Source organism: Rissa tridactyla, chromosome 2 (assembly GCF_028500815.1).
Source record: "Rissa tridactyla isolate bRisTri1 chromosome 2, bRisTri1.patW.cur.20221130, whole genome shotgun sequence".
NCBI lineage: Eukaryota > Metazoa > Chordata > Aves > Charadriiformes > Laridae > Rissa > Rissa tridactyla.
In genome coordinates, this window is record NC_071467.1 from 43,425,592 (window position 1) to 43,453,323 (window position 27,732).

Here is a 27,732-nt window from a genome sequence, read left to right on the forward strand (position 1 = left end):
TCAAGGCAATATATGTAGTCTAGTTCACAGTAACTCACAGAAGCGATACTTTTCATTAAAATAATTAAAGCATGAAACAAAATTAAGACTACATAACCTGACTATACCTTAGACTGTTCTCCAGTAAGTAATACTAACCTGTGCATTTGAAAGCAGAATTTGTATTGTATCAATCAATCCAAGTCCATGAATTCACAAATACTGGTTACCTTTCCAGTTAATTTGAACACAACCTTTAGCCACAAAAACATATTCTAATACTCTTTATCTTTGTTCAGCAGGGGACAATTTTTTGTTTCAAACAGGATGTGTGCAGGATAAATTTTGTTTCTAAATGGCAATAACAAGAAGCTTTAAAGTAAATCAGACACCGTAAAGTAATTCCACAATGCCTTGGAAAGAACCCAAGAGTCACTGGTACCTAAATATATTCTCTATGGGTAAATGGAGTGGCCACCCTCAACGTGAACAATAACTATATTCCCCTGATAACTCCACAGAATACTTCATGAAATGAGTTTTGTGTTTGATAAGGAAAAGGATGGAAATTGATTTTCTCTGAACTGCTGCGTATTAAAAATTCAGAAGATGTTAGAATCCTACTTTAAACAGCTACATGGTAAAAATAGATTCTAATGATGAACTTTTTTTCCTAAAACCTTACTGCAGCATTTTTCAATGTCAGGTACATGGAGTTATTTTGTATCACAGTACAGCTATGATATATAAATGAATTATTTAATAATGACAGGAGATATCTGTAACAAAAGAGCTTCAGCAGCTCAAATATTTTTACTTCGCTTGTTACTCTTTCACTACAGGTGAAATACATTCCCACAACAAGTGTTCTGAAATAATCTGAAAACAACTGGAAACAGAAACTTAAAATGCATTTAATATCTCAAATAGCATTTCTACATGTGCATTAAAATGTTATGCATTGTTCCTGGTGCTCTTCTTCATTTTGAGATTCTTTTTACTAAAGGACTCATGAGACCATGATTGTTTCAGTTTTATCTGTGTTGGGTGATATATGCCATAACCTCTAGGTGTTTCAGTTTCTTTTTCTTAAAAAGTTTGAAAATTATGTCATTAATATTCTAAAAGCTGTGGCACTTTCAAATTGTAGAGGCACATAAAAGTTATATTAATGCTTTAATTAAATGTAGGTCAGACACCTTAGAACAACCTTCAGTCTCAAAAAACCCAAAAGAAATAATGAGAGTACGCTACAATATTGTTTTTCAGTTGCAGGGTCTTCCATGGACAGCAAGACACCCAGTGAGAAATCCCCTGTCTCTACACAATCATGTACCCATTTAATTAAATATGTTTTTACATCATTGGGGTAAGTCACAGTGCTTATTCATAATTTTCCTGACAAGAAGTATAAATTAGCCATTATTTAAGACTATGCTGCCATACTTAAATTGGTTTTGCTCCACTAACTATCCTAGGCTTCTCCACTTTATACTGCAATCTGTAATGCAGAATTTAAAATAGGTATATCAATTTAAATTAATGTATTAATCATTACACATACAGCCATAAATGTATTGGTTGCTAAAACACTTAATACATTTCCCTTGCCTGAAAATCCATATTCATTTAAGAAAGACTAAGATTTTCAATAAGTAAATCAATAGCTTTAAGAATATCTGCAAAGGGAACAATATCACTGTCCCTATATTAATATGGAAAATAATCAAAACAATGTGGCCTCTGTACAACTGTTCTAAGGAATAAAATAAAATAAGTAATAAAATCTAATAAAATTATTTTATATATATAATTTAAATATTTAAGAGCATCCACACCCCCAATTCCCTGCTTACCATCCTAGTGGCCTTGGATATATGATAACCCTTGACTCACGACAGAAGAAAACATGGTCCCTCTAAGAGTTCCAGAAATGTGCTCTGATAACCCAAGTTCATTGGGACAGCCAGAACCACCAGAGATGGACATGTGTAACACTTACCAGCCCAAAAACTGCTCATGCTGCATCTCCAGAAAACCAACAGTGAATCAGGGTGAGGAATCATACTTCAGTCCACACCACCCAGACTTTGACATTAGCATCAGAGTAGGGGCTGCACAGGCAAACCCCAACCACCCAACAAAGAGCCAGGCAGCCGCACAAGGGAAGCGGTTAACCACGTACACATAACTGAGAAAGTGCTCGGTGTAGCCTGTGAATATAGGTCAAATTAGATTATCCCTACACAGACCTTCTTGAACATCTTATGCTTGAACCAATACAGATGTTAAATTATGTTCCTGAATCAGTGCCCACCTCTGGTAAATGGCCCAAATGCCTGAGTATTCTATTCAGATAGTGTTGAATGCGGTACATATGCCTGCAACTAAAGTTCTCAGACTTTCCATTTCAGGAACATGAAGTCAGTTCTCTATAGCTTTAGCGACACATTTGGACAACAAATTTTTCATCCCAGGCAGCTGGCTCTAGCAGAGTACAGAAGTTTCAGCTGAAACCAGTCAAATATTTCTCAAAATAAGACTAGAGAAAATACGTTCTTTCATCTATGTTGGATCAATCTTAGGATCCTTTTGCAGTACAGTTTTAATATCTAGCCTGGGATAGGCATTGCCTCAGAGATGTGACTACCATTGTCCTCTGTGAAAAGCTGCCCAAGTTCTACAGTCAAAACTCTAAAATAGAAACTATGAACTCTAAAAAGCATGAAGAGGAGCACTGGACCATGAAATGTGAAGCAGGAAGGCAGGAGAAACAGCCCATAAAGATGGAGCTACCTCATGGGCTAACAGCAGGCACCAAAAGTGGGAGGAGAGAGAAAAGAAGAGGAAAGATGAGGGGTTGCAACAACATAGGAAAGAGGACATGGTTGGGACAGGAACAGAACCAGGAGATATCGAGGAGCAGGGGTAAGGATAAAGAGAGTGAGGAAACTATGAATAGGAAACAAAAAGGGGTTTAAAAAAAGCCAAGCAACTAAGGCAAGGGTCCGAATATGGGTAGATTTCAGACAAAGGGAAAAAGTTTGGTATTTTGACAATGGAAAGAGGATATACAAACCAGGTAGGAGTGTTTAGGCTGTTATGGAAAAGGAAAAATGCTAATGTGAGCAACAAAAGGAACATAAACTAGGCAAAGAGTACAGCAGAAGACTGTAGCAAAAGGAAAGGCACAAAAAAAAGACAGAAGCAAATTAACAGTTGTCATGCCAGAAACAGGCATTGAACCAATTATTCCATAGCACCAGCATCATTTTTTTGTCCTGCACTATTACCTCAAAAACCCACTGACAATATTTGTTCCTGCCTTCACCTTGTAGCAGTTCAAAATACAGGCTCATATAGCAGAAGATAAATATTGTTATTTGATGAGGCACTCCTCAGTTGCTGCTTCATTTCATGCAGATGATGGACAACATTCTAGGAAGAAATCAGTATTAGAAGACAGACAGCAAATGAAGAAGGGATCAGCAAGAGGAGAGATCAAATGAGGCAGGAAAATGGTCACCTCAAGGTTAAAGCAATTTAGTGATAGAGCACTGCATCCCATAAATACTACAGTCAAAGTTCTACGTAATAACAGATTTTCTTTGAGACTGATTGTATCACACCAGTCTCCCACATTTCACCAAGTAATCAACTTAGGGACGATGTGCAGAAGCATTGAGCTCTACTAACTGCAACTGAAGGCAAGGGGAATTCAACTTGTGAAGGAAAAAGTGCTGTGCTAGAGTTACAGAGCGTTTTGGCTTCAGCGCTCATGTAGCATTTCTGTGTAAGATATGGATTAACTGGGAGTTCCATAGAAAATGTGTATATCATTTACAATTAGTACCTATATCATAGCATTACTTAAAGTTAGAGCTGCACTGGTAGCCTTAATTCTGAAAGTTCTTTGTTTAACCTTACTTTGAGATTTCCTAAATTAAGTTTACTTTCCTTCCTTACTTTTCTTTCACTGGACAATTTTTTTTAAGTTTTATAACGTCTTTTATCTAGGTACTGTGGCTATAATACTACCGTATTATAGAGAAAAAATAGGTCTCAGGACATCTGCAATGAATCAATATAAGAAAAAAAAAAGCAATACAAACAAAATTTATATCACTTCTGAACTGTCATTTGCAAATTAAAATATTTTAAAATCTCTACTACAGTTATTACAGGTTGACCCCAACCAACATCTTCCAAACAGAAGAGAGACATCAGAACAGTTGTTAGCTTTATGCTTACCTGACAGTGTTAACGATGAGGATAAGATGTAGTTGTACTCTTACATTGGCAGAAATGTCAGAGCAGTACAGCTGAACATGATAAAAAAACCCTCCCATTTTAATGGCTAATTGATACTGGCAGTTGAGAACAACTGAGTGAGCATTTCGGCTGCATTGTTTTATCTCCTTACTAACATAAACCTGAACTTCATGCCACAAAATGGTGTTAACCTACGTGAAGGTAGGTGGCAGAAAGGAAAAGAATTTGTACCGATGCTATTTGTGAATCATTTGATTCAAACAGAAATCAGTATGTAAAGCAAAATCATCTTCACAAGTACCCAAAACCAATGGGCTTCCAAGCACACTTTAAAAATAGTGTCTTAAACTTACCTAGGTTCTTTCATTATTGAGACTATAGTTTCTGGGAGAAGGTTTTTCCCGGTGCATTAATGACAATTGCAAATTCCTGTTGGCACTTACAAACCAGAAGGAAACCTACAAAAAAAACCCAGTTAAGTACAACCACACGTTCTGTACTCCAAGAGACAACAGCAGCACCGGTGCAGCCATTCAGCTATGTAACAAGAACACAGCCACATGTGGGAACAAACTTCTTTGGTCCTGAAGACCATTTTAGAGCTATTGTCATGGTGAAAGAGAGTGTCACACAGTATCTGCATTCCCCTTTACTGACTGCACCTTAGGGCATGACTGATTTAACTTCATATTAGTCGCCCTAAAGGGCCATATGACCAAGAAGGATGACAGAAACAGACGTACATAAATTTATTTGCCTGAAGTACAAAAAAGAGGATAAATAAAGTATAGTTAAAACAGTTAATAAAAAAGTCTTCTGGGCAAACAAGTAACAGTGCTGATGTTGCAAAAATAATGGTAATTTTGGGCATGGACATAAAAAGAGATGTTAACACGCTGGCACACCACTCGAAAAACAGTTTGAACCATGCTTTTAATCTGCACGATAGTAGAATATTTCCGCCCAGACGGGGTTTGTAAAACTCTCACACGAGAAGATTCAAATAAATTACATAAATAGGAGCGGGGCCGGGCGCCCCCCCGCCAGTCCGTGGCGTGGCCCCGAGCCAGTCCCTCACACGTCGGGGTAGCCGCAGTAGTAGACGGCCGTGCTGGCGTCCGACACGGCCGAGGAGATGGGCCCCGCGCCCTCGGGCGCCGCCAGCCCGGACGCCTCGTGGCCCGCGAAGGGCAGCCCCAGCTCGGGCTTGCAGGCGAAGCGCAGGTACTGCTCGAACTCGGTGCGGTCCACCTCGCCCAGCAGCTCCTCCTGCGGCAAGTGCTCCAGCTGCTCCCGGCACGGCGCCGCCTCGGGCGGCGGCGACGGCTGCCCCACCGCCCCCGGCGGCAGCGGCGGCGGCCCGCGCCCCGGGCCCGGCGGCTGGCACGCCTGACCGTAGTAGGCGTGCAGCGGCGCCGGGCAGCCCAGCAGACCCTGCAGCGACCCGCCCGGGACCAGCGCCTCGCCGGGCGGCAGGTGCCGCCGCAGCGCCGCGCCCGCCGGGCTCTCGGACGCCGCCGCCGCCGCCGCCGGCGGGTACTCGGCCGCCGGGTGCGGGGCGTAGCCGTAGGGCACCAGCGAGCACTCCTCCTGCAGCCCCGCCGCGAAGAACGGCGCCTCGCTCTCCGCCGCGTCCAGCGGCGACGGGTCCGGCGTCGGCAGGCTGTAGCCGTCGAACCCGGCGCCCAGCGGCGGACAGTCCCGGTAGTGGCCCGCGCCCGCCGCCGCGTAGCCCTGCTCCGCGTAGGGCAGGCCCAGGCCCTCCACGCACATCCTGCCGCCGCCGCCGGCCTCGCTGCCCAGCCCGGGCCCCGCCGCCTCCGCCAGGCCGTGCTGCAGGAAGCCGCTCTCCACCCGCTTCAGGCGCTTCACCTGCTTCCGCCGCCGCGGCCGGTACTTGTAGTTGGGGTGGTCCTGCATGTGCTGCACCCGCAGCCGCTCCGCCTCCTCCACGAACGGACGCTTCTCCGACAGCGACAGCGCCTTCCACGATTTACCTGCGCACAACGGCACCGTCACACCGCACGCCCACCGACAGCGCCCGGCCCCGACGGCGCCGCTGCCTCCTCCCGCACACCGGATCCCGACACCCGGCCGGCCGCCGGCTCCTCGCCCCTGCACCCGCCCGGCGGCATCCCCGTCCCGCCCACCCCCGGGTGCCCCCGACCCCCGCCCGCAGCCCGGACCCGCCGGCCGAGACACGGGGACCCCCCGCCCGCCGGGACCCCCCCCCGCCCGCGCTCACCCAGCATCTTGCTGAGCTCGGCGTTGTGCAGGTCCGGGTTCTGCTGCGCCAGCCGCTTGCGCTCGTCCTTCGCCCACACCATGAAGGCGTTCATGGGCCTCCGGATCCGCGCCTCGCTCTTGCTCCGGCCGCCCGCCGCCCCCGACGGCGCCGCCTCGCCCTTCGCCTTCGCCTCGCCCAGCGGGCTCAGCGACTCTGCCCAGGGGCAGGGACCCACGGCCGGCATCATGATGGGCAGCGAGCACCGCCCCTGCGCCTGGTCGTCGCTGCTGGCATAGCCCGCATCGGGGCTGCTCATCTCGGGACGCTCCGGCGGGACGGGCTCGGCGCTCGGACCGCGCTCGCTGCTGCCGCCCGCCGCCGCCGCCCGGCCCTATTTGAGCTGCGGCGCGGCCAATAGGGCCGCGGGGGCGGGCGCGGCGCCGGACGGCGGCGGCGGCGGCTCCCGCTGGGGCGCGGGGCGGCCCCGGGGCTCCGCCCGGCCCGGCCCGACGCGGCACCTGAGCAGGTTGCGGGGCCCGGTGCAGCTCCCGCGGCCCAGCCACAACCGGCTGTCCTGCGGTGGCGACGCGGAGATGCTGCGGTGCATCCGCGCTCCCGGCTGTCGCGGCTGTCACCGTGGCTGCTCCGTGGGGCCCTCTCCTGCCTTTCTCCCTGGGCTTTGCCTCTTTGGCAAATTGGTTTCATTAAACCACGTCGCGTTCAAAATTAAGCCGACCCTCGGAAGCTCATCAGAGTATTTAGAAAGGCTGTGAAGAAAATACTGGGTTTTTTTTCCTAAAAAGGTCTTTTTGGGTTATTTTGCGAATTACTTTTATTACTCTCCGACTGTCATCATTGCAAGAGTGGTCCTGATAAATGGCATATGCTCATCAGCTGTAAGAATCTTTCCATTTTAAGCTTTCTGGTATTTAATCGTATTTTCAATCGTACCAATGATCCTATTTTTCATTGCGTACCGCGGAAGGTATTTTGTCAGTGCCGTATTTCATGCAGGGTGGATGCATAACAAGTTTGCCCGTAAACGAGCAGCCGAGCGATCTGCAACCTTGGCATGACCTGGGATGTATTTGTTGGACCATTTTGTTACCCAGCGTAACTCTACAAGCTGAAAACATCCCTGAAATTACAGCTTCTTATTTAAATAAAGGGCTGTGCAGTTATCGGAGGCGGGGTGGAGGGGGGGAACCTGACTAAATCGAGGCCTCATTAATTAAGTTTGCCGGCCGTTAAGGATAACGCCTTTTTTTTTTTTTTTTTTTCCCTTCCAATAAGCCGCGTTTTCCCGTGTTCCAGCCTCTCTGGAGGTGCGGTGACCCCTGGGAAGGGAGGGGCGGCGGGAGCACCCCCGGCAGCTCCCTGCCCTCGGGCAATCCCCTGTCCTCTCTCCACCGACCGACACAGGAATTATTTAAGGCTTCTTGCAATTTCTACCCGGTACCTCTGTGTTCGTGCTTCGCTTGAAGTCGAGACTAAATAATTTTATGTTAGCTCTTAACAAAGAACGGCGCTGACGTGAGTTATTTAGCCCTTCGTCTTCCACATGAAGTATGGAACTGGGAACCGGGAGAAGCGAATATAAATGCCCGCAGGCTGGGAAGGGGCCGGGGGGCGGAATACATACTCGAGAAACGATCAAGCGGCCACTTAATGTTAATAATGATAATGTTGTCAACTTAAGTCTGACAGAAATCCCTTCGGACAGAAATTAGCTGAATATGTTTATATTAAACCCCCTTAAATTACAGGAAAGAATAGTTTCTCCGCTCCAGTTTTTAACAAACACACACATAAAAATTATCACTTGTATTCTTTAGATACGTACTTAAAATTTCCCTAGTATAGAAGCATGCAGTCTCCTCGTTCCCTGCTATAGTTGGGAGTCGAATTTTAGGCTTTGACATCCTCAATTTGACATCCTCAAGGACAGCGGCAGGGGACACAGGACCTGCCTTGTAACTCCGCCTCGCTTTTAGTGGGCTGCTTTCGAGCCCGGAGCCGCACCGCTGCCCGTCCTCTGATTTCACCCCTTCGTGCCCGCCCCGGCACCTGCCGTTCGCGCCGTTTGGCAGCGGGACAGAGCGACCACCGCGGGCTTTGCCGCCAGGAGGCCGCCGGGCGAGCGCTGGCGGCGGCGGGTCGCCCCATGGATCCTTCTCTACCAGCCCGGGTAGCTCAGGAACTGGCGCCCGCTCTCCCTGTCTGGAGCGCGCTGGGGCGATGGATGCCGAGTATTTAGGCAGGAGACACGCAGCCTCTCGGGAACACGCTGCAGGTTTTCTTCGGCAGACACGAAATGGATCGGACGGGTCAAATCGTAGCTCTGCGGGTCACAGCACCGTCCGGCCAGCTGGGGTCACGTCACGCAATTTATTCACGACACGTAAAAACTTGACAGCATGAGGTTATAAGGCCTGTCCCATAAAGCGGCTTTACAGATCATCATCGCCAGCAGCAGCTCCCCCAAGTACGAATGATTTCCGAGCGCCGAAAATAAAGATTCGGCAACGTAAAGAAAGGACATTAGGAGAGGCGGCAAATAAATCACATACTCCTCAAAATAAATGTGGCTTTGAAACGAGGTTCAGAAGTAAAATGTTGTAAACGTGTAATCCCACCCGGTTTTCAGCCTTGGGGCTCCACAAGCGCCTGTGGGACACGGCTATCCGGAGTGAGAACAGATCATCCGTGTCGACAGCAGCGGGGTCCGGATGGCTCCGCACCGCTCTTTGAGCAGGGGGAGGAAACAAGTAATTTACCCTTTTCCTACACGAGTGCCAACGCCTTCATAACCTCTCGTTTTACAGGGTAAAAACTGCTTATTCCCGCTGACGTCCATTTCTTCTTTTTTTTTTTTTCTTTATAAAGTGCGGGCTTTGGGGTGTTTTTCCAGCCCAATGAATGAAACGGAAGACAGATTCAGCAGCATCCAAACTGGAGAGAAGTCATTCAGCTGCCACGAGAGGTGCAAGGAGAATGACATAGCTGCTCTTGCTCTGGGCCAGGATCCACATCTTAGTTGAAATCTCTTTATGCCACAGATCTCCTATGATCTCCTGAGTAAATCACTCAGGGTGCAAATACATACAGTTACAGTATCAAAAAGTAGCAGTCTGCGAGAAGCCTTGACTGGCCAGTGCACCAAGTCAGATGCAGAGATGGTTCCCGTATTTAAGAGCCTCTCTTCCAACACACTGAAGGTGAAAGAAACTGTCCCCTTTTTGTAGACTGTGAACCGAAGCAGGGCAATTGCGCTCTGACCTTGCAGGCTTTTAATTAGTCAACACAATAATTGTCTGTTTAACCTTAAGCATACGTGGGTATGTAAGTACCGGAATTTACAGACCCGTCTATAACACAAGCTACTCGGTGCAGCAAGACAGACATAATTAGCCACTGCCAGGCCCTGATGCAACGCTGACATCTAAGTAAAGGATCAGAGGAGATTTGAGGAGGTCTAGTGGGACTAGGGTCTGGTTCCAACCCCCCCATGGCAGGGGTGTTGGAACTAGGTGATCTTTAAGGACCCTTCCAACCTAAACCATCCTGTGATTCTATATTTGTACTGCTTGTCTGTCGTATTTGAATCGTTAGGCAATTGCCACCGAATTTGGCAGCGGGTCTCAAGGGCAAGCAAAGCCCGGAGGACCGCGGGGGGCTCGCAGCGGTGCGGCCCCGGCCCCGCAGCCGGCTCTCACCACGGGCTGCGAAGAGCGGGCCACGCCGAGCTGCAGGCGGAGCCGCGGCGGGACACGGGCGGGGGGTCCCGGGAGGGGGATGACGGTAACTCGACGGTTGTTGTAACGCCGGGGACCCTACACAAGCCTCCTCCGTCCCCTTCCGCTCCCCCCGCCCCCCCCGGCCGCTTCGGCACCGTGCTGGTTTCATTTAGGCTTGTCACAGGTTGCAAACGACCTGTCGCTGTCGCCCACGCTAGGTGTCCCGGTGCTGTTTGCACCGGTGCCGTTACCCACTCCTGTGTGGCTGGCTGTGGTTTTCAGCACGCCTTCCCCGCGTGGGCATGCTAAAGGCAGGATTTTTGTATGTCTTTCATAGGCAACGTAACGAGTTGGGGAGACAGGGAAGGCATTTATTTCAAAACAAGAGTAGGGTCGCCACATAAATAGATAAAACTTGTCTATGAGGAGAAATCCTGCAGCAGTATTGCTGCGAATGTCTTCTATGGACTACTCTCTGATTTGAAAAGTGTACAGCTACCAGAAACGGACAGAAACCTGCTAAGTTGTTTTTTCAGAGCACAAGACCACTGCTCCTGACATTTCCGGTCCCAGTTACCTTCCACTAGCAAGTGTAGTTTTATTCTTGCCTCCTGAATTTTCCCCACCACCTGCCCTGTGTAGATGAACCTCAAGCTGGTTTTCATTTAGCACCTTTGTCTGAAATCTCTTTCTCTCAGACTAGGCCTACTTACTTTTCTACCGATTTACGTAATTGGTAAGGAACAGAGAGCACACACAGAGTCCGGAAAAAAATAAAATTAAAACAAACCAACCGAAAACCAGACCACATGTCTTCTGATTGCAGTGTGACACCCACATAAGGAGCTTGGCTGTGTTAGGAAAAATCAAGATCCGACTAGGGACCTGTTGAAACACAATGAATTGGTAAGAGAGGGACAAAAAAAGAAGAGCTGAATACCTTTTGGGCCCAAGTGGCCTAAGTGAGCTGCAGAGAGCACTCAACGCCCCTGTGGGAAGGGGCCTGAAGGCACTGCCCTGCTAAAGCCATTTTTTAACTGGGGAGCAACTGTTCTGGCAAGGTCAGAGGCATGTAAAGATGTCACCCTGTCTTCTTGGTGAAACGAGGAGCAAACCTAAGGGAAGAGCATTTGCAGTTTCCAGGGACTGAATTGCCCTGGCTTCAGTGCTGGGAAGAGGGTAGCAGTGGCAGACCTCAGCTCTGCGTGAAGAGAGTGGCAAAGTGACAAGGCCATGGATCACCTTGGGCTGTGGCACACGCAGCCTCCTGAGGCAGGTAGCGACCGCCTGACTGCCAGAACCGTGCCATGGAAAATACTTGCCAAAGATTATTAATCAGTCCTTCTTTTAATACCCAATTATCATGGGCATTCATGGAACATGAGAAAGGTTTACCGTTTTCAAAAGGCCTACAGGACAGATTTAGTTGTAGATCATTTATAATTGGAAAGTCAAGACATGCTTTATGGAAAATAGGGCTTGGATGGAGCTTCAGAAAATTTTCCTCCAACTATATTGGCAGTGCATAAACCTGCCACATTTTAGACATGTTACAGAAGGTTCAGATCTTCTCCCAGGAAGGGAGGAGGGGAAAGAAACTACATATCTGGATACACACAGGAAATAATGCTCCTTAGATTTGAGTCTGCAAAAGCTCTATGCAAAGAGTTGTTGTAAGATCTGCTTATACACCATCATCACCCACTATTTGTCACCCAAGACCATTATGCTGGCCAACCCTTATTCCAAAATCTATACATTTATTTATTGTAAATCACTTCCAGTATTATTACAGAAATTAAGTAGGTTTTCAACCTCCATCATGAATCCACTTACAGTTTCAAGTTCACTTCAGCTTTCAACTGTTTGACAAGTTGGGGTGAAGGAGAGATGAGGAGACCAAAACCTGCACCTAATTGAAAGATCACAAGAAATGGTGGCCAAACTTATCAAAAGTATAATAATGATTTATTTCCAAAAACAACGAAAAGGGTTTTCCTCCAGAAAGCTGTGAACCTGTGCGAGAAGGGCAAATTCATTCAATTTAATCCTGTAGGTAGAAGCTGTATAATAAAAGGAAAACTCAACCAATACAAAACCATAATTTCACATGCATATTTCTTTACTGGGTTTACATGTCTATGCTAAGGAACACGTTATAACTTTTTTTCCAAATTAAAGTATCAAGAAGACATCTAATGTCCTCGTCCTGAGGTACCACCTCATTCAGGAATACATAGCTTTTCTCATGTACATGTGGAAGAGGAGTGGAGAGAGTGTCAGGGTGAGTATTTTAGACATACCTTAGAGATTTGAAGACTGCTTGAAAAGTAAAATGGGAAGATTAAGAAACTGCAGGGTAGACTATTTTAGAGAATACTAAGGGTTTGAACGCATTTTAATGCAAGACTCACTAACAGTATGCAATTACATATTCAATTTTTGCCAATGAGGCTACGGTCGAAGCTCAGTGACCCAGCTTACATCTGGGTCTGTGTACACTATTTTATCTTTCACCGGTACAAACATAAGCCTCTTTAAATGTAATTTGAAAATGCACCCAATTTAATTTCCCGTCTTCGTGGAAGACAGGTTAATCAGTGGGCACGTCTGACACTTCGGCCCCGGTTCCCTCCTCCTCAGGGCTCAGTTCCACAGCTTTATCTTAGGAAGCAAACGACCCAGATGACTATTCCCCCCTCCCCGCGATTTAAGTAATAAACATAATGAATTTATCAGTCCCACCCCACAGCTGGACTCAGTCCTACCATCTAAACGAAAACGCCTTTTTTTCCACGGAAGCTTAACTGCAGGGCGCATATTTGTCAATCACAAAGATATTTCTGTCTATAGCCGCGATTACGTGGCACAAGGAGTCTCTTTAGGAAAGAAAAGGGAAGATTCTTTGACGTATGGTTGAAGGTCCCGCCGTGGTTGGGTGCTCGAGCGGGCTGCTCCTGGCCGCTCCGCCCCCCCGCCCCCATTCCCCCTTCAGAGGCTCGTGTCGAAATTTTTCACCTACTTTGAACCCTGATTTACTGCTCCCGTTCTCCGCAGCGCAGATCTGGTACCCCCCGCGGCCACCGCCTTCCCCGGCACAGCAAGGGCAGCTACTGGGACACGAAAGACATTCTCTACGTGGAGGTGCTTTAACCAGCGCTGATCCGGACATTTCAGCAAGGTGCTATTCGTAATGACATCCAGTGTGCCCACGATTACGTTAAAAACAGACCCAAACCCTAACCTACTTCAGTAAGAGCTTTCTTATAGTCGTTTTACACCTCAAACATAAAATACGTCGCAACATTTTTTTTATTCAGCCATATTAATTAACCGTCTAAGAAACCTCCAATAGACTTGTTTGTTTTCAAATAATTACATAAAAACGTGGAGTAGACGGTTTTTGAATGCTTAAAGTCTTGTTTATAATTTGAGCAAGAGAGACGGAAGAAGACTGTATCTATAGGAAGGGCGACACGACCTAATGCTTAGTGCAATGGACATTAGTTAAAGTAGTTTTAAAAGCAGTAATAATCGATTACAAAGGACGATAATATCTCTTTGACGAGATATCAGTGACCATTTTTATTATTTTCCCTTTATTTGTAAAAGTGCAAAATTATCCTGTACAAATCCAACATATAAAAACCAGCACTCTGTACAACATTACAAAAGCATATGGATCTCTTAACAAGATCTCAGAAATTGTATCCCACGTGTGTAACTAGTATGATGATTCCACAGCAGGAACAGTTTTACACGTCACTGTCGGACAGCGATGGTAAGACCCGCACCACCTGGACAGCGAGAGGCGCGTCGCTTTTTAAACCTCGAGCAGGTCCCGGATACCCTGTCAGTTCTCAAGATTCAAATAAATTACATAAATAGGAGCGGGGCCGGGCGCCCCCCCGCCAGTCCGTGGCGTGGCCCCGAGCCAGTCCCTCACACGTCGGGGTAGCCGCAGTAGTAGACGGCCGTGCTGGCGTCCGACACGGCCGAGGAGATGGGCCCCGCGCCCTCGGGCGCCGCCAGCCCGGACGCCTCGTGGCCCGCGAAGGGCAGCCCCAGCTCGGGCTTGCAGGCGAAGCGCAGGTACTGCTCGAACTCGGTGCGGTCCACCTCGCCCAGCAGCTCCTCCTGCGGCAAGTGCTCCAGCTGCTCCCGGCACGGCGCCGCCTCGGGCGGCGGCGACGGCTGCCCCACCGCCCCCGGCGGCAGCGGCGGCGGCCCGCGCCCCGGGCCCGGCGGCTGGCACGCCTGACCGTAGTAGGCGTGCAGCGGCGCCGGGCAGCCCAGCAGACCCTGCAGCGACCCGCCCGGGACCAGCGCCTCGCCGGGCGGCAGGTGCCGCCGCAGCGCCGCGCCCGCCGGGCTCTCGGACGCCGCCGCCGCCGCCGCCGGCGGGTACTCGGCCGCCGGGTGCGGGGCGTAGCCGTAGGGCACCAGCGAGCACTCCTCCTGCAGCCCCGCCGCGAAGAACGGCGCCTCGCTCTCCGCCGCGTCCAGCGGCGACGGGTCCGGCGTCGGCAGGCTGTAGCCGTCGAACCCGGCGCCCAGCGGCGGACAGTCCCGGTAGTGGCCCGCGCCCGCCGCCGCGTAGCCCTGCTCCGCGTAGGGCAGGCCCAGGCCCTCCACGCACATCCTGCCGCCGCCGCCGGCCTCGCTGCCCAGCCCGGGCCCCGCCGCCTCCGCCAGGCCGTGCTGCAGGAAGCCGCTCTCCACCCGCTTCAGGCGCTTCACCTGCTTCCGCCGCCGCGGCCGGTACTTGTAGTTGGGGTGGTCCTGCATGTGCTGCACCCGCAGCCGCTCCGCCTCCTCCACGAACGGACGCTTCTCCGACAGCGACAGCGCCTTCCACGATTTACCTGCGCACAACGGCACCGTCACACCGCACGCCCACCGACAGCGCCCGGCCCCGACGGCGCCGCTGCCTCCTCCCGCACACCGGATCCCGACACCCGGCCGGCCGCCGGCTCCTCGCCCCTGCACCCGCCCGACGGCATTCCCGTCCCGCCCACCCCCGGGTGCCCCCGACCCCCGCCCGCAGCCCGGACCCGCCGGCCGAGACACGGGGACACTCCGCCCGCCGGGACCCCCCCCGCCCGCGCTCACCCAGCATCTTGCTGAGCTCGGCGTTGTGCAGGTCCGGGTTCTGCTGCGCCAGCCGCTTGCGCTCGTCCTTCGCCCACACCATGAAGGCGTTCATGGGCCTCCGGATCCGCGCCTCGCTCTTGCTCCGGCCGCCCGCCGCCCCCGACGGCGCCGCCTCGCCCTTCGCCTTCGCCTCGCCCAGCGGGCTCAGCGACTCTGCCCAGGGGCAGGGACCCACGGCCGGCATCATGATGGGCAGCGAGCACCGCCCCTGCGCCTGGTCGTCGCTGCTGGCATAGCCCGCATCGGGGCTGCTCATCTCGGGACGCTCCGGCGGGACGGGCTCGGCGCTCGGACCGCGCTCGCTGCTGCCGCCCGCCGCCGCCGCCCGGCCCTATTTGAGCTGCGGCGCGGCCAATAGGGCCGCGGGGGCGGGCGCGGCGCCGGACGGCGGCGGCGGCGGCTCCCGCTGGGGCGCGGGGCGGCCCCGGGGCTCCGCCCGGCCCGGCCCGACGCGGCACCTGAGCAGGTTGCGGGGCCCGGCGCGGGCAGCGTCGCCCCCGCCCCAACGAACTGGGGGGGTCCCTTGGGGAAACCTACAGCGCATTCGTAAGCGGGGACTCCATCCCTGCTCCCCGCAGTTGCAGCAGGGACCAGCCCACAGTGCGCCAGCGTCCTGTAGCCGGCAAATACCCACCCGTCACCGGCCTGGCCAGAAAGGGACAACCCTGACCGGAGGAGACACGAAAGATGTGGAAGGGACAGATTATTTCCCACCGTACTTAGACACCCCGTGACGCCCGGAGGGACACAAGGAGCTTCTTTGGTAGGCAGACTTGGAATGTAACTTGGGAAGAATAAGCCAAGTCATCATCTGCTTCCTACCTTCCAGTGCTGCCTTAGCAAATTTGAGCCCCTAAACCCACGAAAGATGTAAACTGCGTGGGACAGTAGCATGCTGAATCCACAGTAAAGCCTAGGAAATGAATCCCATCCCACTTTTTCATACGTCGTGTTAAAGTTATTCAGTACTTGACAAAAGCGCTAATATTTATTGCCTGTAGCCCAAGTTGACTTAGTTATTATTTAATTTGAGCTTTGCAGTACATACTGCTTGTTGCATTGCCTCCTTCGGGATTTCTCTGATTTGCCTGAATAAATAAGCTGTGAATACAAACAGATGTTTGTAAAAAGTCCCTCACTTCATAACAAACACAAATTCTACCTCGCTACCATTTTCGTTCTTATTTGCCGTACAAACTAATTTAAAATACGGCGTTTTCATGGCCGGTCTGATTAATATTTGCATTGTTATGTGGTGCTATTAAATGCATCAATGCTTATTTGAGAAACCGCTGGCTTTAAACTGAAGATCAAAGAGGTTTATTTGGTTAAGGACACCTTTGTTTGGGTAGCCACTTCGATCAAATAAACAAATATCGTAAGAATTCTCGCTGAAATTAAATTAATGGAGCCAGCATCACCATTAACTTATTCTATCATTGAATTTCCTGTTCCGTGCAACGAAAAACCTGCTCTTTTACACCGGACAGACAGTAGATATCTGAAAAAGAAGGCGGCAGTGGCGAGTGGCAGCTGCCCTGGACTAACATTGAGGAGGGTAATCCTTGAGGCACTTCTGCATTTGTACTTTCTGCTCCCCTCTGTTTGTTAGAGATTTTATATATATATATATATGTGTTTGTGTGTTTGTGTGTGTGTGTATATAAGCGATTATATATATATATATATACACACAAGAGAGATATTTCCAGACTGATGCTATCCTGTATTTATCCCTCTTGTAAGCAGTGGAAACTATTGCTAAAAGACTAGTATCTGCCTAAAACCAAGCAAAGAGAAGGTTTTAGTTTTTTTTTTTTTTTTTTCCTCCCCGTTCAAACAAAGGCGCTAGTCCAAAACAACGAGCGGCAGCGATTCAAACGGTTCTGCTTTTCTTCCTTTAACAGATGCTGTAAAAAGCAGCGGACACGAAAGCAATGTTCCTACATATGCATGTGTAAATTGGTCTCATACTAGTATATAGTAACACCATTCTTGCAAAAGTATAACGCACTTAAAATTGGTTGTAAAATAAGTTCATGGGGACATACTCCGCTCGCAAAGCCGACGGCCATCACAGCACTGGCCATTATAACCAGGAACGCTCGTTAGGAATTAAGTGCTTTTTCAACCGTTTTTAGTCCAACGCCTTTGGGACACTACCTTAGGGCATACCCTTTTGATGCTGTTGTGCCAGTGACTTTAGTTTTATGGCTGATGTTGTGACATTTCCCGACCCGACGTGCTGGGAGTCAGAGCCCTTAATCCTAGGCCAGCTGCCCGGGGACAGGACACGCACCGAAGCATGGTTGATACCCACAGAAAACTCTGAATTCAACAGAATCCGAGTCCTGTCTGAGGTAAACTCATGCAGGAGGAAAGTGTGCATATTTTTCCCCGCAGAGAACAGAATTCTCAGCTAAAGGGAGAAAGCAAGATAACTTCCAAGCAAAACAAAAACCAAGAAGGCAACAATGCGCTGCCCTAACGAAGTCGGTGCATTTCCAGTGACTCCCAGACCAGTTCCCAGCTCACGCCGTGTTACTGACTCGGACAAAACTGACCGCCCTGGAGTTTAACGAGCAGAAGAGAGTATTACCTTTTTCACGAGCCGGTCTTGTTAAAACGCCAAACCGTCCCTTTTACTCTATTTAGCAGAAACTTTTTCGTGAGACAAGGGAACAAATCCCGCAAGAGTTTGCGCTGAAAAAGTTCAGCAAGTAGAGGGACTGCTTGCAAATACACTTTATGGCAATTTTGGGGCTGTCACTTTCAGCAGGAAAGAAAATGTTTTTCTGTATAATGAACATGAGGTAATAAACTGAGCAAACTGCCGCTGACTTTGTTTGGGAGATTTGTGCAAACTGTTTCTACAGCTCATTGATCTGGGATCAAAGAAAGAAAGGTGTGTTTTGAATCTAAGCCGAGAAAGTAAAAGCTCCCGGGTTTGTACAGAAAAAGTTGGCAGTTTGTGACCCTTTCAGTGGCCCTGATGTCATAAATAGTTTATCTCACCTCTTTTCCCGATTTCTGTTTTGACTGTTTAGGGTATTTTTTGAACTGTAACTTTAAAACGCACCGCACAGCGCTGACTCCAGTTGCGCGCTCCGCTTACACCTCACTTCCCTGAAGCGCTTAGTAAAGAGCTTCTTCTGACTCTCCCGAAACCTTCGTGGTCGCACGACTCCTGGGGTCATTCGTTAACTTTCCCAACCTAACAATGCCGCCGAGAGTTCATCCTTCTGATTTATTGACCTTTTAAACCCGCCGGTACACAGCGCGGGGGCGCGGAGCGGGGATCCTCCGGCGAGAGATGTGTTTCTATTTCAAGTTCCATTACAGAATGCGGTGTTGGAAGTGGTGCTCCCAGCGTTATCAGAGCCGACCACAAATGCCACATGAAAAGCAGCAAACATCCGGAGGGTTTCCTGCAAATCGAGCAGTTTCTCAAGACAAGAGCCTTTTTTTAACGTGTATTTAAAGGCAACACGCTTTGCCTCTTTAAAGCAATTCAAAACCGCTAATGAAAGCAGCCCAGCTCGACAACGCTGCATAGTGCAAGAAATCTCCCCGAATGAAGACTTTTCGGGACTTTGCGTTAGGAAAGTGCGTGGATCAGAGAGGCCCTGGTCAGGAATTACCCACTATTGAAATGAAAAAAATCAAAAAATGAAAAATGCCCCTTTCAGAAACTCTGTAACTGTCGAAGGAACGTTAAATACTTTACAACAAGGTAATAGTCCCTAACATTTAAAAAGTTACCGGTTCGCAAATCTGCAAATTGCTTTCTAACAGAGGGGCACAAACACCCAATCCCGCAAAAACTTGCTGCTCGTAACAGCCCGCAGCACCCAGAGCGGAGCCGCCTCAGTGGGAGCACGTACCGTCCCGTACGCTGCCCTGGGCTCGGCCACTGCGGGGCACAGACAACAGGCTGCGGAAACACCACAGTCCCGCACGGTCAGCTGCACCATCCGTGCGTGGCGGCTTTGCGGTGTGTTAGGCAACGGTGTCCCCGCATTTTAGGACTGAAAGGCGCCCGGCGTGGGGAGAAGGGATGTGCGCGACTCCCACTCCGAGGTAAGAGCTCTTTCGCTTCCCGGAGGACACGAGTGGGCTCCCCGCGCCGAGCCACCAGCCCCGGCCAGCAGGCTGGGGGTGAAGTGTCCCCCCCAGCACGGCGGCCGGCGGGCTCGGTGCCGGGCAGGGCGCGGGGGGACACCCCCGGGCGGGAGGCAGCGCGGCTCCCGCCCCCGCCGCCCGCCGTCTCCCGCGCCCTGCCCCTCGCTCGGCGCCTTCCCCGCCGCTCCCGCTGTCATCCCGCTTCCCTTCCCTCCGCTCCCGCTGTCATCCCGCTTCCCCGCAGCCCTCTCTGGAGGACCTGAGGTTCGGGGGAGAGGCTCCACCGTGCCTTCTCCCAGGAAGGAGTTAACTCTGCCGCCGACGGGACTGCTTGGGCTTGGCTTTAACGCGGCTGTAACGCCCTAACCCCGTCTGAAGACATAAATCAAATGTATGGGAATCAACGGGAAATGACATGTTTAACTGACACGACTGCTGGGTACTCCCTGTAGCATCTATTCCAGATAGATAATACGTGGAACCAAACAAATGCCAATAAAGTCAGTGGCAAATGCTTCTCAGTTTAAATGACACTGAAACGAAGATTAGAAAAGGCACTTTCCTCCAATTGCTAACAACGTAATCTAGATCCAAGGCTCATCACCCATTATATTCACAAATTTATCTACTGCTTTAATATAAAGAGTAATTAATGAGACTAAGATCACAGTCCTGTTGCTACATAAGGAGTTCCCAAATTCATTACAGTGTAGGTGCCCTTCGGTTTAAGAATGAGCTGCATGGGACCATGAAGCAGTATGATAGCTGGGGTCAGGCAGAACCCCCCTACACTTGAATTTCCAAGAACAGAAATCTTGTTAGTTGTCATACTGAAGTACATACAAGTCATTAAAAAAAAAAAAGAAAAAAAGAAAAAAAAAAGAATGCTTTATACAATGCTGGAGCCACTCCAAAAGATCAGGGATCTGAACTGAACTAAACAATTTGGCCTAGCCTCTGTTTGTATTTATGCTGGTTTTATGTCAGCGGAGTTACTGCAAACTTGTACTAATATAATATTTATTCTGACATGCTAGATGCTAAAGTAATGGCCTAGTAAAGGACAAGTCATGTAACTGTACAATTAAAAAGCTGATCACAATTACACTGGAGCAAAATAAATTTCTCTGTTGGCATCACTTAGCTCCCAGAGTACCCTTAACAAGGCCAGAAGAACAAATATCATAAGATATTCTCTAGAAGGTGGGCTTTGCTACTATATATAATGCTACTGTAGTCTTGTAGCATGTATTTATATATTGCTTTCTTTAAGAGGTAGCAATATTTCACAGTAAATTAAAAGTGTAAAGTTCTTTGTCTTTAGCCAGAATAAAATTGTTACATTATACAAACGAGAAATTACCTGGGCCCAGAGCTGGGCAGTTACTGTTTCATCGTGCCAATTGCTTACAGTCACGGAAGAGATGATCTGGGATATTAGCATATGGAAATTATCCTATGCTAGCAGTTTAGCAGAAGGATGTTAGTGAGGCTAACAAAATTATTAAATGATAATGACTAAATCCAAACGTCTTGCAATGGCTTGCCATCTGCAGTTCTGATGAATAAGTAAGATCAGAGACAAATTTAAGAATGGATTTAAACTCTCAACAACACCAAAGCTGAATAAAACCTTTTTCGAAGATGAACAATATGATAAATTTATTTTTCAGAAAAAAAATCACTGCTGTCCTTTCCTTCCCTAATATTAGATGCAGTAGTAATGTTGTTAAAAAATATCTCTTCTTACATCACCAAAAAGGGCATTCTTTATAACCAAGACATACGAATACAAAACCTGATGCTGTTTTTTCAAATCAAAATATCAAATTGTTTAAGGCTGTAATTTTAAAATTTGCCCAGTGAATATGCTCTGGATTTTCATTGTATCTTTGCAATTACATTCAGTGATTAAGTGCATTACAACTTTTTTTTTTATTTATCTAGATAATTTAATTACAAAAGGAAAAAAATCAGGCAGCTGGAATGTTCAGGAAATGAATTTGCTTTCATTTCTTGATGCATTCGGCAAGTGTTCAGTTTTCTGATATTTATGTTCGTTGAGTACTCTTAATATATAAAGTGAATTTTAATTTTAATATTTATTCTTTTAATATTAATTTATTATTTTAAGATTAATTAATATCCCAATGATGTTCCATTGACACATCATATAAAGTCGTAGATTATAAGAAAAAGATACCGGCACATCTTCCAAATCCAACGCAGTCAATCTGATCGCGTTTCTAACACTATTCACCAAACTTGCAGCAATTTCAGTGCCAGACATCTGCATGCTTTACAGGGCACAATGAAGTCTACAATTTCTCTGCTTAGAATCCATTAGTATTCAATGTTCTGAACACCTTTAACTACCACTGAGCAGTGAGAGAGAAGGGAACAACTCCTCATGGGATCATGCCTGACACAGCTAGCAATTAAATAAAAAAGCAACTAAGCTGTAGAAACCTCCAAGCTAAGTTAAGAAATACAGCTTTTCTTTTTTTTAATCCAGTTATTATTACTTGGGCTTGAGATATGTTTAGAATTATCTACCCTGCGATTCAGCAGTCACACCTATTTTACTTGCGTGGCCTATTTCTATTTGAATAAAACCTTGGAACTGAAAGTCCCCTTTCCTCCTCCTTTTGTCCCCTTAACATCACCTTTTTATCTTCACAGCACCCTTTGAAGGGTATTTACTGAAAGGATGAGAGAGCAGTTATCACAAAGAACTGAAAACCTTTTTTTTTTAAAAAAAAAAGACCCAGGAATTTCAATAAACCTACTCTGTAGCTAGATCAAGAAGTAGAGATCCTCACTCCTACTGCAAACAACCTGCAAGATCTAAGATGATTTCTACCTAGGTATCTCCAGTTTACCAGTTCCATTAAGATAGGATGCCTGTTTAACTGGGCTCTAGATGTAAATGTTGCAGGAACATTTAATTTAGAAACCTTGCTTCAATGATAAATTTAACGACCTTTTCAGCTTTTAAAAATTCAGTCAAATCTTCTTTAGGAGACAGTTTATGTAGTACCTAGATGTACTGTGTTGACAGCCCTCTACCATTAAAGCCTGGAGGTGCTTGAATTAATGAAGCAAGGTGGGTGACTACAGAGCTTTAGTTTCTGGGCTTACAAGCGTATAAATAAATTTGCTACAAAAGAAAGCATATTCATGCTTTTTTTGGTTCAGACCAGCATCCTGCAAAAAGTAAAGGTAATAAGTTTCTCAGCACAGGATGAACTGAAAAATGCCTAAGAAATATTAACCAACTACACTGGTGATTTACTAAGGCCAGAGTTAGAACTGAAGCACGACAAAATTATCCTACACAACTGTAATACCTGACTTGCCGTAGGGATCTGTTTCCAGCAGTCAGTCTCCTACCTTCCCCTCCCAGTTAGTGAAAAATTGCACGATTTACTACTGCAAGACCTATGCCACTTCAGGAAATAAAGACAACAAGTGTTGACAGTTGCCATCAACACTTTATATGCCAGTGGATGTGGGTGCTCGAGTACCGTGATAGTCCATTTTAAAATAAAATCTGAACTAAGACTGGCCAAAACACCTAGGTAGTTCGTTTGACAACCACTCAACCACTCACCAGAGGGAGCCCATTTTCCCCAAACGCCAACCTCTGTAGTGCAGCAAACCTACTACCTGCTGGGGCCTCAGAACTACCCCTCTAAAAACTACAGCTTCTGGGAGGAGCAGCTGCCAGTTAAGGGAGCCATACAGACATATCGAGAACTGGAAAGTACAGAGCTGTAAAGGATTCTGTACCTGCTTGATTCATAGTTTCTGCAGCACAAAAGGTGCTTCAGTGAAGACGATGCTACATCTGCCTTTCAAATGGAACGTTTCTGAAAGAAATCAGCCATATATCTGCAGCATGTCACTGACAGATAGAAACATTTTATATTGTCCTAGGTAGCCTTCTCATTTCTGTTCGTTAGGCTATATATGTGATATATTGCCATTGAATATTTTAAGCTAAGTTCTTCCAAGAAAAGTATTACTTTTTCAATAGAAAATTAAAACTTTCCAAAGACATTTCTCACTTTATTTTTCCTCAAAGGGAAGAACCAGCCTTCTAAAGTATTAGTAATTCTTGTATATTCTTTAAAGTCCAACAGAAAAACTTTAGTAATCTAACTTGCATTGCAACTAAGAACAGAAAAGTCTGAGCTCATAGCTAACACTAGAACATGTCCTGGTCAGGAAACACTTCCAGCTCCTTCCAGGGCCAGACTGTGTGTGCACACTCAATGTTTGGAGCAGGGCATAATGTAGAGGTTTCTTTGCAGCTTTCAGAACCTGACAAAGCTGCAAAAGTTGTTTTTTGGTTTGTTTTTTTTTACTTTTTTTTTTAATCTTATGCCAGCTAAACACAAGATCCATTTAGCAGTAAAACTACGCTGCTGCCTATCTAAACAGGAAAACCTTGCTAATGGAGATGTAGTTACATTAGCAAGCATGAGTTTCTGGCACTAAAAGATCACGTACAGTTGCATGCCTCCTGGTATCTGTCCTTTTCTTCCTTCAATATCAAGAAATACTATTGTTACTACTTTTGCTTTTAGTGTCTTCTTAATTCTTCACAAGCTTGTTTATTAATTACTGATTAATACCTTTCCTCAGTGTTTCTCTTTTTGCAGATGCTCCTAGCCAGCAGCCAGTAGATGCCACAGCACAGACCCGAGCTACTGATAAGTAAAAATCAGGCCGCACTGATTATTTCCTTTCCATAAAAAGCAAATCTATTGGTGCAATCATTTTTTTTTTCTTGGATGGGGATTTTTAAATCTCCCTTTCAGGTTTGCAACAGTGCAGCCACATGTTTTTTGCCACTTGTCAGACTAATTCAATAGTAAAACGCAAGCAACAAAGATCTGATCTGGGTAAGAAATCGTTGTGTATAAGTTGATAATTAGCAGTTACACAAATGATTTCAAACTAATTATTAGGATATTTTTTGCAGCCTGTAGCTTCAGAAACATTCTGAAATACAGTCAACTAACTTTTATTCAAATATGTGATTACGGAAGTAAGGTTGGATATATCACCTGTCTTTGGAAGGGCTCCATATTAATGGGGACTCACTGGTCCATCAACTTGCCCTAAGTAGATACTGACTCTTAACACAGCACTGGCTACACACTAGCCTATAAGAACTTTGCTTTACAGGAGCACCAAATTAATCTGAAATTGAAACAAGAAGATAAGATAAAGTTATTCAGTTACTAAATTACATACAGGCATGAGTATGGAATCTGGGGAATCCCTTTGACAGATGCAGACAGGGTTTATGCTTATGGCTCAAGAGAGTTCTTACTGTTAAGCACACAAAAATGGTGAAATATTCAATAGGTATTATTTCCACTAAACCTTTAAGTTGCAGAACGTTTGATAGAATGCTTCTTCATTTTATGCATGTGTTTATAAACCACAGACATTTATGTCATTGGCTCAGCCTGAAGTTTCAAATTTCACATTTCAAAGTTTTCTTAAATAAAAGCAGCCACTGCTGCTTATAGTTACCTACAAATGATACGTAAACATGCATTATCGACTTATTCGATGAAAAAAAATATGTGAAGGTATGTTTTCCTTTGCTAGGTATTTTCAATAAAATAGAGATTTGTATTTGAAATCTGTATTTGAAAACTAGTAGATTGTGATATGCATTCAGATGCCGCCCCAAAAAGAAGCAGATTACTTGAACAGCCCTTGCAGAAATACTTTCCCAGCTTGCTGTGTGTGTACTTGCACATGTTGAGTTTATAGGATTAAAACCATAGTGATGAGAAGAGGTATATCACACTTATTTCTTCTTGCAGTACTACAATTAAAAACTAATAGTGTCGCAGCAGTGACTGATTAGACAGCTGCAATGGCACTGCTTACAAAAACTTTAAATAATGTGTAATACTGAAGTATATAGTTTCCTAAGGTGTATACTTAATCAGGATTAGACCCCCCCATAATTATAAAGATTATGGACACACACAGCTTATTATTGGCTGTTTTTACAAAGCATGGATTATTATTCATCTTTACCCACATAAGAAGAGTTTATAGGTTCACATATATTTAATATGATTTCATCCACATGTAGATATAGATGAATAGAGAATATTCAGCCAGAATAACCATGTAGTCATTATTTATACAGGTGTATATCAAAATTTATCCTGCAATACTGAAATAAGAGGTGAGTAGAACAACACATCTGTATGACAGAATCTGATAGCAAATACTGTGAATAAATTCCTTTTTTATCTCTGTAAATTTTAATGATATATCTTAGTAAATAACTTAGTTAAATATATTTTTACAGAAAAAAAATTTTAAAAATGTGAATTAAATACAATACTTGGCACCAGAAGTAATTTGGACATATCAGTGGGAAGATCACAAAGCGTTCAAGGTTATGTTTCAAATTTCTAGCCAGAATCAATAAATCTATCCTAGTTACTTTACAGCATGATACATTCACTAGGGAAAGTTTTCTTTCAAGAACCAATTATTATCCACTGCTCTGTTAAAAATATTTTAAAAATGGCTAACCATCTTGAACCTTAGAAGAAGGATTGGATGCAAGGGTAATAGTACTAAGACAATTTTCCAGAAAGTAAACAATTCAAAATCAATTGTATAAGTTCAACAAATTATTAAAAAACAAAGTTCTCAATCCAAAGTGTTTAACCACCTTTTTCGCTAAATTTAAGAGGAGGAGCTCTGACCAGACCCAAGTTCCATGGAATAACTGCATGTCTAAACCGAAAAGCGGTCCAGGGAGGAAGAAGCAGAGAACTACTTTGAAGATGAAAACTGAGACAGTCAATCAAGATCACAGAAGTAACTGCAGCTTCACCCCTTTGTCACGAGCTAAACTGGACATTATTTTGAATAGCTGTTGTGTATCAAGAACTACAGCAAGAGAGTAAGGGGATATGGCACTCCTTGAGAGTTTCTATGTGACTGCAACACCAGATGATCAACTAAAAGACGTGTTTATCAGGCCACTCCCTACTACTCTTACCTTGTAATTGAGGACATTCTGAAAAAAAGAATTCATACTTTTTTCAAACCCAGTTTTTGTATACCATATCACTACAAAGGGCATTTATATGCTATTTTTCATCCAATAAATGCCTTACAAAAATATGTTAATATTACTAACACTGTTCTGGACCTTTGGAAGCTCAGGACAAACAGATGTTCTAACTGACCTGTCTAAAGTTGTAGCAGAGTAGAAAAAGGCTGTGGATCATGTGCCTCTTCCTTTCCCCCCTCCAGTTTTAAGTGCAGTTCCATGCTGAACATACAGATACTGTTCTCAGACTCCCTTTCTGCCACGTTCCTGATAAAACTCTGGTGAAATCAGAGCATCATTAGGACTCTTTGGCAGATTCGCCTTTGGTAGGATGACCAGTCTGGGATTAGCAATAACAGACTGATTACAGTCAGTTGGGAAATGGGTAAATCAGTGGTCTGAAAGAAAACTAGTAGTGAGGAACCCAAACCAAATTCAAAACTTCACTTCTACTGTGCATTCCATGAGCTATTCTGGAATTGCAGCATAACTCTCATTTCTTCTAAGCTTAATTATTTTTTTTCCATATTAATCCTAAAAAACTATAAAGTGTCAAGTCATACAGATAGAACAAAAATGGCTATATTTGTATATAAATCAGCACATATTTTATAGTACACATGACTTCATAACCAGTACTAGCGTACTTGATTTTGTTCATTATTTTCACTACAAAAAGTGCAATGGCAAGCTAAATTTGATTTTAAATGAGCACCAAAATCTCTGACTACAAGAAAAGCAAACTGGTAAATAATGAATAGTCAAGTGACTTTTATAATTACTCTACTATTAAATCAGTGAATGAATCAGATACAATTATTCCTTTTATAAATTCTATTTGATGCCAAAATATACAAAATACAAAACTATTAGGAAAAACAAAGTAAGAAATATTGAAAAATTAATTTATACATCTAAACCCTCAAATTTTGACAATACCAAAAATATTTGCCATCTGATAAGAAAATATTTTTGCCTTTTTATAAAAGTAAAGGTATTGATATTACTAATTAAGTATAGGTCAAATTCCAATTTGGATCTTTTTTTTTGACTCTCTGTAGTTTTGTTTACACAATGATTTCATACTCCCTAATTTCAGACTTTTAGCTTAGGGATTTGAGATAGTTTATTAA

General features: G+C 46.0%; 2 protein-coding genes across 2 annotated transcripts; both read right to left on the reverse strand.

Moving 5' to 3' along the window:
- Positions 1 to 5,166: 5,166 nt before the first annotated feature.
- Positions 5,167 to 6,841, reverse strand: SOX17 (SRY-box transcription factor 17). Its single transcript, XM_054193372.1, has 2 exons — positions 6,497 to 6,841; positions 5,167 to 6,248 (listed from the first exon to the last, which is right to left on the reverse strand). Exons 1-2 carry the CDS (start codon positions 6,792 to 6,794, stop codon positions 5,326 to 5,328), a joined length of 1,221 nt encoding a protein of 406 aa, XP_054049347.1. The 5' UTR covers positions 6,795 to 6,841; the 3' UTR covers positions 5,167 to 5,325.
- Positions 6,842 to 13,791: 6,950 nt separating this feature from the next.
- Positions 13,792 to 15,672, reverse strand: LOC128905473 (transcription factor SOX-17-like). The gene is made up of 2 exons (XM_054191616.1): positions 15,328 to 15,672; positions 13,792 to 15,080 (listed from the first exon to the last, which is right to left on the reverse strand). The coding sequence occupies exons 1-2, from the start codon at positions 15,623 to 15,625 to the stop codon at positions 14,158 to 14,160; spliced, it is 1,221 nt and encodes a 406-aa protein (XP_054047591.1). The 5' UTR covers positions 15,626 to 15,672; the 3' UTR covers positions 13,792 to 14,157.
- Positions 15,673 to 27,732: the final 12,060 nt, after the last annotated feature.